At 39.4% G+C, this 13,553-nt stretch overlaps 1 protein-coding gene across 3 annotated transcripts in view; it reads left to right on the forward strand.

Annotated features, from left to right (window-relative positions):
* rif1 (replication timing regulatory factor 1) overlaps positions 1-13,553 on the forward strand; it is a 90,317-nt gene that overhangs the window by 56,051 nt on the left and 20,713 nt on the right. For all 3 annotated transcript variants that reach the window (XM_078552558.1, XM_078552559.1, XM_078552560.1), the window contains 9 exons: positions 1,571-1,720; positions 2,643-2,739; positions 3,625-3,904; positions 5,866-5,914; positions 8,465-8,667; positions 9,978-10,077; positions 11,209-11,334; positions 11,823-11,968; positions 12,404-12,490. In XM_078552558.1, coding sequence (XP_078408684.1) covers positions 1,571-1,720; positions 2,643-2,739; positions 3,625-3,904; positions 5,866-5,914; positions 8,465-8,667; positions 9,978-10,077; positions 11,209-11,334; positions 11,823-11,968; positions 12,404-12,490 — 1,238 coding nt within the window. The remainder of the gene's footprint in view (positions 1-1,570; positions 1,721-2,642; positions 2,740-3,624; positions 3,905-5,865; positions 5,915-8,464; positions 8,668-9,977; positions 10,078-11,208; positions 11,335-11,822; positions 11,969-12,403; positions 12,491-13,553) is intronic.

A 13,553-nucleotide genomic window follows, 5' to 3' on the forward strand; every position in this document is an offset into this window, starting at 1 on the left:
GTCTCCAGTTATAAAATGGATATAGAGACACTGGAGAAAGTACAAGAACAATTTACAAGGTTGAAACCAGAATTGACAGGTTATCCTTCTCAGGAAGGGCTAAGCAGGCTTGGGACTCTCTATTAAGAAAAGAGGAGGCTGAGCGGTAACCTGATAAGAGGTTGTTAAAACTATGAAAGGGCTTGATAGGGTAGATGTAGAGAAGATGGGAGTGGAGACCAAAACTAGGGACCGTACATGTATAAAATAATCATCAATAAGGTTAATAGGAAAGGCAGGAGAAACTTCTATTCCCCAAAGAGTGGAATGAATGTGGAACTTGCTACCACAAGTAGTGAAGACGAATAGCATAAATGCATCTGAGAGGAAGCTAGATAAGCACAAGCCAGAAAGGAATAGAAGAGTATGCTGTTAGATGAAGAGGTTTAGGAAGAGACCCATGTGGCGCATAAAGCATAGCACTGGCATAGAGCAGTTGGGCTCAGTGTCCTGCTTCTGTGCTGTATATACTATGTAATGCAAGTCATGACAAATATGAAAGGTCAGTTTTACATGCTGCTGCATCTTTCCAATTTTAGTTTATTGTATTTCACTGGCTAAGGCTCAGCTAATCTATCGTGTGCAACCAATTAAACATCATGTTTTCCATAACCAATAAGGACTTTAAAAATAAAAATAATGCTGAAGAATTGACTTTGTTCTCCATTGTGAAGTTATCTAAGAATTCAAAGTTCAGACAAAGGCTGTCTGCCCTGTAAGGCCCACAGGAACTTCCTCTCACCTCACCTGTTTAATCCTACTTTAGTGAATATCCAGTTCCTTCCATGAGATTTCTCTGGAAATAGTGCTAATTTTAGCCTCTAACTCCTCCCGCTCCCTCCCCTTTCTTGATGCATCAATTTAGTTCCTTATTTACTGGTGCTAGCTGCTGGGAATAATTGATTCAACTTGCCCCCACACCTTGTAAGCGGGGAATGTAGGAGTAGGTCGTTCAGCCCCTATAACCTACCCTGGGACAGGGAAAACATTTTTCCTTGATCCTTAACCGTTCTCCACAGTTTTTTTTATCTATATCTTCTGGTGCTACGCTTGTTATTCACATTAAGTAACTTGCTCACTTCACCTGTATCTAAAACATTCATAATTTTAAAGGCCTCCTATCCTAACACTTTTTTAGCTCAGCAGTGGGTTGGTGACGATATTGGTTATGGACATTATTCTTGATGGAGGGATGGGGAGTGAGTGATCAAGACAGAAATTGTGTGTCACTTGGGATGGGACAGTGCCAGGGGTATTGGTTAAAGCTGACATTGCTTATGAGTGGGAAGGGTGAAATTTCAGTGTTGTGGGGGCAGGGTGACAATAACATCCTTGCTGTCAGCCTATTTAAGCAGAAATGACCACAACTATAGTCACCGTAGAATTGACCAGTTTTGTATGTCATAGATGTGCATTCAAGATTTGGTTAATGGTTAAAGGTAGTGTATGAAGAATGTCATTGTTCCTGGTTATAATGAATGGATATGTATTTACATAGCTATAAGATGAAACATTCTCTTCTGCCCTTCAGCCTACAATGAAGTCCCTGCTGAGAACATGGGCCGAGTTGTATAAAACATTTGCGCGTTGCGCAGCTCTGGTGGCAACAGCAGAAGCCAATGTATGCTGCGAGGAACTAAGTGCCAAAATCTTATCAACATTGGATGATGTCACCTTATCTGTAAGTAGCTATGTAAGCAGCAGGGTGTTTTAGATGGAACTGTTTTGTCAATATTCAGTATTGAGTGCTTTAACTGTACATATTACTAAATTATCTCTGATCTGGAAGCATTGAATCTTGATGAAATGTAATACCTAAATTGTAACTTAAGCTAGGTAACCACAGGAGAGATTGTGCTACCTGTAACTGATGATATGAAACAATGAATCCTTAGAACAAGGAACACCAGCAAAGGTGCAGGAATTATGCACCTTTATCATAGAATTTAAAATAATTGGGTATTTGCTTTAATTATTCACAGGATGTAATGGGGGTAAGATAGGAAAATAGCACATATTTTATAATCTTCCTTTATCAGGTCAATCAGGCATACAACAAAGCAGAGAACTGAACTATACAGCCTAAACAGTGTGCAAGTTGGAGGATGTCATGCTTTAATTGTGTTGCTTAGATTCAGAAGGTAGCTTGTGTGCTTAGCTCAGCACTGTCCAAGGAAGCACATTCAAGGCAGTTCAGAGAAGAATCTCTAGCCCAATCCCTAAAATGACTTATGGAGGAAAACTGGGAAATTTTGGGCTTTTCAGCCTTGAGAGGAGCCAGCTGAGAGGTCACATTGGCGAGCTATATAAAGTGGCAAACAGTATAGAAAAGTGAATCTAGGTTACTAGTCAGCTTATATGTGACATACTAATATAATTTAGGAGTAATATCAGGGCAGTTGAGTGTAATCAGCTAATAAATTGTACTTCGGGTTAATTGTGGAGGTGAAAACTCTGGAATTGTCTAAGGTAGCGTGGTGGGAGGCTTGGGTTTTATTGAATGAATGGACTGTCATCTCTGTCAACCTTGCTGCTGTACATTAAAGACATCACAACCGAGTAAAAGAATACTTTTATTGTGGTTTCCTCTCCCCTTTCTCTAGAACTTATCCACATTGGATGCCATTGTTCATGTCCTGAATGTGATGGTTGAGTGTGTTGACTTCTCTCAGTTCTCAAAATTTCAGCAAAAATCAAACTGTAAGTAACCCCCCCGCCTCCGCCCCAACAGCCTCACCACAAATACTTATTATAAGTTGAGATTTATAGCTTTAAAGGTTAGATGTTATCTAAGCAGCTTTTGCCACAGATTCACTTTATTCCAACCCCTATGAGGCAATAAAATATTTTACTTCATCCGTCATTTCCAAATCTAACTTGATATGTGGGACTATGAGGCATTAAATCAGAATAACACCTGTTCCTGTCATTTTTTTCTTAAAAGGCCTTCTCATCAAGATTCTGTTCGACAATTAAATGGTTACAAAGAATTCTGATAAGTCTTGTTTTCTGTCCCATTTTTTGAACTAGATAATTTATTAGAGATTGCCCTGACATCTGAAGTGATTTGCTCATTGCTTCCTACACAATTAGTGGCTGAGAACCATAATGTCAGAATAAAGCACTGTACTTAAATTAACATTGCTAGAATGGAGTAGCATGCTGTACTTTTGTCCATGTCCTTTGAATCCAGATCAAACATGATGTTTAGGCAGTCACAACCCAGATCCTAGCTAGCATTGATACAGAGCAAGATGTCACCTCCAACTGGATACTAAATTCACAATAGAAATGGTTGATGTGAGCTTATGCTTTTTTAAAAACTGATAAGTTCTGAAGCTGGGTTTAAGACAGTATTATTGGCAGAGATGATTTAACTATGTAAATGCATGTCCTTATGATTGGCAAAGCACAATTAAGTTACTTCATTTCCTCCTGCTGACATTAACCTGCTTAATTACAAAGATTCACTAAAATGTTTTCAAATATCTAAGAATGTTACATTTGGAAGGCCCGCTTGTATTATTTGCATTTGTGTTATTACCATGAATAACTCAACTGTCCATTTTTTCCCCCCTCCTCTAGCACCACACACCCCTACCCACTGGCTAACGAAAAAACAGGAACCTCTAGGAAACCTAACTTCACTGCTTAAGCTTTTATTGAAAATCACAGGTGCTTTTCATGAGCTAAGCTCCAAAGAATCTCAATTTGATATGCCAACAACAGGAATGGTATCTATTGGAGTTGGTATTGTTGGCATTCTGTCCAGTATCTTCAATCATCTGTCCCTGGCTTCAGCAATTCAAGCAGTCTTAACCAACTTGGCAGGCTCTATATCAACCTTCTATGAAAGGGCTTCAAAGTATGTATTATTATTTTGTGCATTACAGTTAACAGTTTATCTGTTCAATGAGATAATAAAAGATTGATTTGCTGTGAGCAAAGTCACAGTGCTAAGTGGCATTATATCACTAATGTGCTATGTATTAATCTGCTGATATAGTGCAACTGTGTGTAACCTTATCTGTCTTGCCACAAAGCCTAATTTGCTATAACCAAGGTCAATTAGAGATTAATTACTCCTTTGTTCAGTTCAATTAAAAGGTTTTGTATTTTGGGAAGTTTCTCTGATTGCAAATGCTCTAGCTTTCTTTTGATTTGAAGAATCCACAAAAAGATGCATGTCTAAGACCACAAGTATATATAACAGAAGAAAGCCAAGCTAACCTGGATAATTGCATGGGTGTGGTAGGGTAAATGTTGGAATCTTCAAAGAAAGATAAAAGTACTAAATGTCTCAGAGAAATTAATTATAAACAGCCAACAAAATTAGGAAAGTTGAAGAGATGATAGAAATGTCGTGAATGTGCTATATATGGACCTTCCAAAAGCATTAGATAAAACACCACACAGACTGTTGGAGAAGATTAAAGGGTATAGGTAACAGATTCTATTTTAAAACTGGTTAGAAGGAAAGAAACGCTAAGAGTTGAGGGCAATGCAGTATTGTTACTAGACTAATCCAGTGGTGTCTGAATTCAAAGAACAATAAGAAAGCATAGTAAATAATTTTTGAGGATGAAAGAAAGCTATAAGGAGATAGTGATGGAATGAGCAAAAATGTATCAAATGGAATGTCAGTAAATGTGTGCTAGTACATTTTGATAGAGTACAGAGGGACTGGTTGATGTAGAGGAACAGAAGGATTTGGGTCACAGGACAGCTAAAACAGCATTTTAAGTAGTTAAATCTATTTTTTGAAAAGCTAATGGAAAATTATTTATGGCAAAAGATACAGTATATAAAAAATGAGCTTCACTTGTGAATATATCACATTTTAAAATACTGTGCAGTTTTGGATTTCTCATTGAAGAAAGTAGAAGCAAGCACAGATTCACTAAGTGTGTAATGTGAAGAAACAAATACACAAGCATCATGAATTGGGGACATTTTTGTAAACACGGGAAATTACTGATAATTTGAAAAGAACTGCTTAAAATACACATGACTAGATGAGGCAGAAAACAAATCTTCAGTGACTGAGGGCTGTAAAACTAGAGGCATGGACACAAGATTAAACTTGCAGATTTAGGACAGGGTACAGGAGAAACCACTTTATGTCGAGAGCTATGAGGTTGTGGAATGCACGTTTTGGAATTGGCACTTGCAGCAGACTGTCAACATCTAAGAGTAAATTGGATAAGTAATTTGAAGGGGAAGGGAATAAAAGGTGTGGATGGTAAACATGAAAGCAGAATGGGCCAAAGCTTGTTTTTGTGTTGTAACTTCTGTGTAGATGCTTGTTTTTTATTCATTTACAGGATGTAGGCATTGCTGGTAAGACCAGCATTTATTGCCATCATTGTAGGGTGTTATTTAGTAGATTTAAGTTGTTTTGAAACTGCTGCTTGCAATCACTGGTTTACTCAATCATAGTTTTGAGCAAATGCAACAATCGATCATGTTCACAAATGATTTGGAATGTCTTGGGTCACTTTGCAAAGTGGTTTTACGGTTTCACTGCATACTCAGACTCTTGAGTGTCTGGGGTTGGTTGTTTCAAATGGGATGCAAGTTTCTCTGAAGTAGCCAAGCATCAGCCTTGGTTCAGATTGATACTGCCCATGCTTCTACATTTTACCTTTTAAGTTTACAGAGTTCTGTGTTTGTTGATGTGTCCTTTTACTTGGGTTACATAACTAGGTTTATTATAATGGAAGGTGTTTGATCTCACTGGCTTGCTGGTGCCTTGTTTTATTGTCACTGTTTGTTGCTTATGTCACTACATTTCATTTCTCACTGTTCATATTTTTCTTTCTTTAGTCCAGTTAATGGGACTTCAAAGGTGTACACCACTCATCTGTGCAACAAGGTAAACAATTATAAATTGCATAATAATTGTTGATTAATTTACGCTTTCTCCTTTCCCATCCTGTGGTTTTGCCATGTGCCAATTTCTGGCTGAGAGAACTAAAAGATATGTAACCTGTTAGACTGGTCATACTCTAATCTGGGGGAGATGAGGTGGTAATATAAGGACTGCATGGGAATTGCTTCATTTTCCCCCAGCCCCAGAAGTAATGTAATCGACTTTGACATTCTTGGAGTTTAAAGTTTACCCAACTGTGATGCTCCACTGCCCTGAACTCTATAATTGCTTTATGTTGTCTGATTTTTTTTTTTGTCGTCAAGTTATGGTGACCCAGAACCTTCTCCAACTTCACATTGGCAGCACTGAAGCAAACCTGTTCAGCTCCCATCAGAAACTGCACTTGGGTGTTGAGCTCTTTTGTCCATGTTTGACCCTAGGCTGTATTGAGGTCAGGAGCTGAGTGGCCCTGGCGGAACCCAAACTGGGCGTCAGTGAGCAGGCTATTGCTAAGCAAGTGCCGCTGTTGATGACCCCTTCCGTTACTTCATTGATGATGGAGAGTAGGCTGATGGGGCGGTAATTGGCCGGGTTAGGTTTGTCCTGCTTTTTGTGTACAGGACATACTTGGACAATTTTCCATATAGTTGGGTAGATGCCAGTATTTTAGCTGTTATGGAAGAGCTTGGCGTGGTGCAAGAGGGCAAGTTCTGGAGAACAAATCTTCATTATTTTTGCTAGAATATTGTCAGGGCCCATAGCTTTTGCACTATGCCTTCAGCAGTTTCTTGATATCACTTGGAGTCAATTGAATTGGCTGAACGAAGACTGGCATCTGTGATGCTGGGGACCTCGAGGAGGAAGAGATGGATCATCCACTCAGCACTTCTGGCTGAAGATTGTTGCAAATGCTTCAGCATTATCTTTTGCACTGATGTGCTGGGCTCCTCCATCATTGAGGATTGGGATATTTGTGGAGCCGCCTCCTCCAATGAGTTGTTTTATTGCCCGCCACCATTTATGGCTGGATGTGGCAGGGCTGCCGAACATTGATCTGATCCATTGGTTGTGGGATAGCTTTGCTCCGTCTATCACTTGCTGCTTATGCTGTTTGGCATGCAAGTAGTTCTGTGTTACAGCTTCACCAAGTTGACACCTTTTAAGTATGCCTGGCATTGCTCCTGGCATGCCCTCCTGCACTCTTCATTGAACCAAGGTTGATCCCCTGGCTTGATGGTAACGGTACAGTGGTGATATGCCGGGCCATGAGGTTACAGATTGTGTTTGAGTACAATTCTGCTGCTGCTATTGGCCCACAGTGCATCATGGATGCCCAGTTTTGAGTTGCTAGATCTGTTTCTACTTAGCACGGTGGTAGTGCCACACAACACGGTGGAGGGTATCCTCAGTGTGAAGGCGGAACTTCATCTCCACAATAACCTGTGCGGTGGTCACTCCTGCGGATACTGTCATGGACAGCTTCATCTGCGGCAGGCAGGTTGGTGAGGATGAGGTCAAGTATGTTTTTCTCTCTTGCTGGCTCCTTCACCAGCTGCTGCATACCCAGTCTAGCAGCTATGCCCTTTAGGACGTGGCCAGCTCAGTCAGTAGTGTTGCTACCGAGCCACTCTTCAACATGGAGGAGCACTGATTCTTCAACTGAGGGAGGGCGCTACGTGGTAATCAGCAATTGGTTTCCTTGCCCATGATTGACCTGATGAGACTTCATGAGGTCCTGAGTCGATGTTGGGGTCTCCCAGGGCAATTCCCTCCCGACTGTATACCACTGTGCCGCCACCTCTGCTGGGTCTGCCCTGCCGGTGGTGATGGTTGTGCCTGGAACATTATCTGATATGAGGATGACTGTGTCAGGCTGTTGCTTGACTAGTCTGTGAGGCAGCTCTCCCAATTTTGGCACTAGCCCCCCAGATGTTAACAAGGAGGACTTTGCAGGGTCGACAGGGCTGAGTTTACTGTTGTCATTGGCGGGCAGTCCGTCCAGTTTCATCCCTCTTTTGAGACTTCGTAGTGATTGATACAACTGAGTGGCTTGCTGGGCCATTTCAGAGGGCATTTTAAGAGTCAACCACACTGCTGTGGGTCTGGAGCCACATGTAGGCCAGACCAGGTAAGGACAGCAGATTTCCTTCCCTAAAGGACATTAGTGAACCAGATGAATTTTTACAACAATCAGCAATGGTCATCATTAGACTTTTCATTCCTGCTTTTAATTCAATTCAAACCCAGAGCATCACCCTAGTCCAGCGACAATATCACTATGCCATCGCCTCCCCTAAAATAGGAGAACGTAAATGTAAAATAGGGAGTTGTATTTCCGATTTTCCTCCTTGTGCCCTCTATATACTCGAATATTGGAGGTGGAATAACTTTGATAATGGGTTTTGTGTGTTCTCAACCTGTTGAGTTTGAATCTTCAAACAAAAAGGTGGGGTTGGAATTTTTCTGCTTTTGTGGTAGTCTTTGATTAAACTATTTTCAAAATATCAAATGCCTGGACTGGTTTTGTGATTGAATTGTTGCTCTTCCCTGCAGCTGGAGAAGCTGCACGCGGATATTCTTCTCTGCTTACAATCCCGTTACACGTCGACCTATGACAGCGACTTGCTGGAACAACTGTCATCGCTGCTCAGCACCACTTTCCTACACAAGAACCGTCAGATCAGGAACCAGACCACACAGTTTTGGAATGCTACATTTGCCAAAAGTACAGCGTTAAACTATCCACAACAAATTAAGTGAGTGTGGCTGTTTGTTTTTACATGTTTTGGGATGTATTAGTATAAATTGCTTCTGTTGAATTGAAAACCATTCTGATCAAGCTTTGCTTGAGTTTATTTTTAACGTGCTTCAAGACTTGATTGGCCAGGCTTACATTGTCTTATTGTGTATCCCTTCAGCTTATTTATTCTCATAGTTAACTATAGAGTAAGTCCTCACTTAACATTGCAGTTGCATTCCTGGAAAGTGCAGCTTGAAATGCAACAATATTAAGTGAAAGAGATTTTTTTCCATTACAAACATATGGATTAGGAGTAGGCCACTCGGCCCCTCAAGCCTGCTCTGCCATTCCATAAGATCATGGCTGATCTGAATGTAACCTCAACCCCACATCCCTGCTTGCCCTGATAACCTTTCACCCCCTTGTTAATCAATAATTTATCTAGCTCTGCCAACCAGAAAAAGGCTCATTTATGCCAACCCTGTGCTTCCTGTTAGCTAGCCAATCTTCTATCCATGCCAATAAGTTAACCCCCTACTCCATGAGCTTTATTTTCTGCAATAACCTTTGATGTGGCACTTTATCAAATGCCTTCAACCAATGTAAAAGCTGTAGTTAGGTTTTGTGGGACATTTCCCCTCAGAAAAGCATTATACCCTGTAAGTTGAAATACATTACATTGCTAAACTCCTGCATTTGTAAATGAAATAACTTTTAAAGTAAAATTAGTTTTAAAATATAAAAGAAACATAGTAATACTTTCTACTTAACCCTGCTTGCCTTTTCCCTCTCCCAAACCCTCGCCATGAGTGAGGTCTTAGGAGATGAGCGGCGAAAGGTAGCGAGCGCAGCTTCAGTTGCAGAGGTAAGCTGCAACCTTGAGTCGGTGAGCAGGAGGGTTGGCAGTGATGGAGGTGCCACTTCAAAATGGTGCCAATCAGGTCATGGGACCCCAAGTCAGACGTGGTGCGAAATGACATTAAAACGAAACTTCTGACGCTAAACATTAATACCTGCCCCATTTAAATGACTGTTCCTTAAGCAGAATAGTTTAAAATGGGGCAACTTAAAATGGGGACTTATGGTACATGATGCATTGATCTGACTACTTGAAGGCAATTGCTGTGTTCACTTTTTAGCTAAACAATCAAAGATTTGCTGATTTTTAAACTTTAATTTGTGATTTGACCTTAAATTTCAACATTGTTTAACTTTTTAGTGTCATATTCCTTCTGAAGTAGTAACCTGTTGTAATTGTTTGATGAACTTTCTCTCCAGAGGTCTTTTAAAGTGTACCTGACATGTTGAGTTTTTGCTTTGCTGTAGGTCAGTATTAAGTCAGGTCAAGCAGAAAACCCCCATAATATTGCCTGGCTTTGAGACATTAGAGTTGATTGAAGAGTCAAGTGGGCCATACTCAGATTTGGTAAGTTTTTAAAGCACTCTCTTGATTTTTCTGCTGTGACAAAGCACTAGCATACTCTAATGAGACAAGAATTCAAAATAAATGTTCTAAACTCAAGATCTGAATGTCCTATGGTAAGATTCTAGTATTTTTGAACGTATTTGAGCATACTTCTTCATTAGCTATGTGAGCAAATCATGACATTCCTAGCCGCAAATGTATTACACTGCTCACTTTTTGAACAGTCAAATTCTACAAAGAGCAAAATATTTAATCCTTCTGCACTCTCAACAAAAATGCATGGGTAGAGTAGTGTAGATGTTGCTGGATTAGTAACCAGAGAGTATTAATTCAATTGTCAGCATAGCAGTTGGAGAATTTAATTTCTTTTTAAAATAAATAACACTGGTTTCAGTAAAAGTGGCCATGAAGCTTGCTGTTGTATAAACATAATTGCTTCACTAATACCATTTTTTATGTCAGGAGCCCTGCTGCCTTTAGATGGGCTGGTCTATATTTGGCAATCCCACACCATGATTGACTCTTCACTACCTTCTGAAGTGACTTAGCAACCTGCTCTGTTGTATGAAAATCACTAATATTTTTTAAACATCTTCACCATAAAGACTACAATGGTTTGAGAATACAGCCCACTGCCACCTTCTCTGGACAACTAGGAATGGTCAATAAGTGCTAGTGGCACCCACTTTCATAGGGAAACTTCTTTTTCAGAAGTGTGTTTTGTTTTGCCAATGTGTAATGCTATTAGTTTTTTTTTGGATTTTGAAAGTGACATTAGTTGTGAGAACACTCCCCCCCCCGCCACCACCACCCAACAGTCTCCATGTTTTAGGCATTCTCAACTGAAATTTAAAAGATACAGCACTTTTAAACTGGCTTTTTAATTAGGTATTGGTCGATAAGGTACCTTAACTTGGAAACAAATGTAGACCATGAAATGTAGTTCTGAAACAGAGACATAGCAACAATTTCAGTTTTTTTTAAGCCTACCCATTCCCAAGAGCTGAACCCATCCTAACATCTCTGTTACTCCTTTTGATTCTTTGCTGTAGGTGAAGAATACATGTGTTGGTTACTAAATATTCTGTGATCAGCTGCATCAATGCACTTTTTATGTATTCTTTATTGCAGTCAGAAAATTCCCAGTTAGATGCTAAAGTCAGCGGTGTGCAAGTTAATTCAGTTGGAAAAAGAGAATCATTGCTTGCTAGAGCCGAAGAACTAAGAGAGAAGAGTTTGCCTCAAACTCCAGCAAAAGTAAGTTGAGCACAAATGTTTTGCACTTGAATGAGACTGGATGTATAAAATAATGACAGTGAATTCAAAGCATTGCTAACCTAATGCTGATGTGAGCATTTGAAACTACAGCTTCAAAGTTGTAAAAATTTAAAACTCATTAAACATTTAAGACGCTCCTATCCCATGTGAAATTTTATTTTCTGAGAAATACCTTTCTGGAGAGCTAATGCAAACTATCCAATAGGACGTGTGATGCTCAGTTCAGTAGTTTAGCATTGATGTGTAACCATCTAGCATTGTTGAACTTCAGAACACCAAAATTTCTATTTGGAAACAAAATGTTATGTTTTAGAATTTGAGTTTTGCAGTAAGAATATATTTAGAGCAGGTTTGTTGACACTGCTCTTGTTTGTGGACTGTTTAGGCTTTTTGCTATATATTCTTTGTTTGGATGAGACAAATTAAATCTCTTTTTCCTCTCCCACTCTCGCGCTCTCCTGGTCCAGTTGAAGCTAGATTTTTCTTCTCCCAAAGTGCCACGACGAGAGCTACTTCTAGAGGAGGAGAAATCGATAGATTTTGTGTTTATACCACCTGAACCTAAACAGCGGATATTGACAGAGCATCAGAAAGAGGTGTTACAGACAAAGAGGTAGGTTGAAGAAACAACTGTGATCATTGTCTAGGCGGTGTGCTTATTTCCCAGGGGCTGCAGAGAGGAAAACTGGACTGAGGCACACCGTTTAGGAATGAGGCACGAGGACATGTTGCCCTTTACTACAACTCCATCTGTTGTCATACTTTGATTCTAACATTATCAGTATGAAGATGAATGTCATATTTATTTTGATTTTTTTTGCCTACCGAGTGTTTTTATTTCTTGTGTTTGACCAGCTCTACATTCACTGTCTTTACATTCTAAATAGTATTTACTTTAAGAATACAATATGATTATTGTAAAACAAGCGCATTAAGTATTTTACGCAGTTTTTTGTGACAAACTTGGAACATGGTAATCTATCCACCTATGCAATGTGAATGTTTAAAAAGGTTTGTCCATTTTAAAATTTATTTTCCCCCAAAACAGGACTGACATTCCTGCAATGTACAATAATTTGGATGCATCTCAGGATTCCCACTTGTTTTCCCAGTACACACAATCTCAGGACAGTTCGTAAGTAGATCATTTTATTTGAAATCCATCACCCCATTTAATTTGCATATTTACAAAATTCAGTAACACCCAAGCTCTATTTTGTCTGTAATGTAATTGTGCAAACCCCATGAATTTTTCAAATATAAAAGCAAACTTGTGTGGATGCTGGAAATCTGAAATAAAAACAGAAAATGCTAGAAAAACTCAGCAGGTCTGACAGAATCTGTGGAGAGAGAAACAGTGTTAACATTTCGAGTCAATTTGGCTCTTCTGAAGTATGCTGCCAGACCTGAGCTTTTCCAGCATTTTCTGTTCTTTTTATTTATGTATTTTTCAAATACTGTTTTATTTTGAGTAACCCAGCTTGAAGAGTGAAGAATGTATAAAGCTTTAATCAAATCCCAGCCCTTTTCTTGGGTTAGTTTAGAAAAACTTACTGGAATCTACAAAATTTACTACTTGTTGAAATCATGTGGATAAGTCTGCGTAGGTGTGGTATTAAATGTAGTTATACAGGTGTATTCGGACCAGGAGCTTACTATAGCTGGTAGACTTTTTAGTCTTAACCAGATTTCCACTTCTGCTCAATCTTAGAATTTGCAACACAGAAACAAACCATTGCCCAACTGGTCTATGCTGGCATTTATGCTCTGTCATCCTCCTCCCACCGCTTTTCGTCTGATCCTATCAGAATAACCTTCTATTCCTTTCTCCGTCATGCTTATCTAGCTTCCTCTAACTACTCATTATCTTTTAGGTATTAATTCAATTCACACAGATTTAAAGATTCTGTGTGTGTGTGTATGTTTTTCTTGCCCTTACCATAGAGTTGCTACATCTCATTTGGCCTATAGGCTGGTGAATGAAAATAAAACTTAAAATATGCTAGCTCCAGAAGAGCAGAAAAGCCAGTTAATGTCCTCTAGTCTGAACCATAATGAATTGGGGAGTTTTACATTGTTCTGCTTTGAAGTGAGCTTCATTTGAAGGCAAAACTCATTCTTGTCATATTTCAGAGGTTCTAGTTAATAAGACTTCATGTAGCCAAAATCCCCACTTTGTGCACTTGGTCTAAATTTGT

This window comes from Cetorhinus maximus, chromosome 11 (assembly GCF_964194155.1).
Source record: "Cetorhinus maximus chromosome 11, sCetMax3.hap1.1, whole genome shotgun sequence".
Lineage (NCBI taxonomy): Eukaryota > Metazoa > Chordata > Chondrichthyes > Lamniformes > Cetorhinidae > Cetorhinus > Cetorhinus maximus.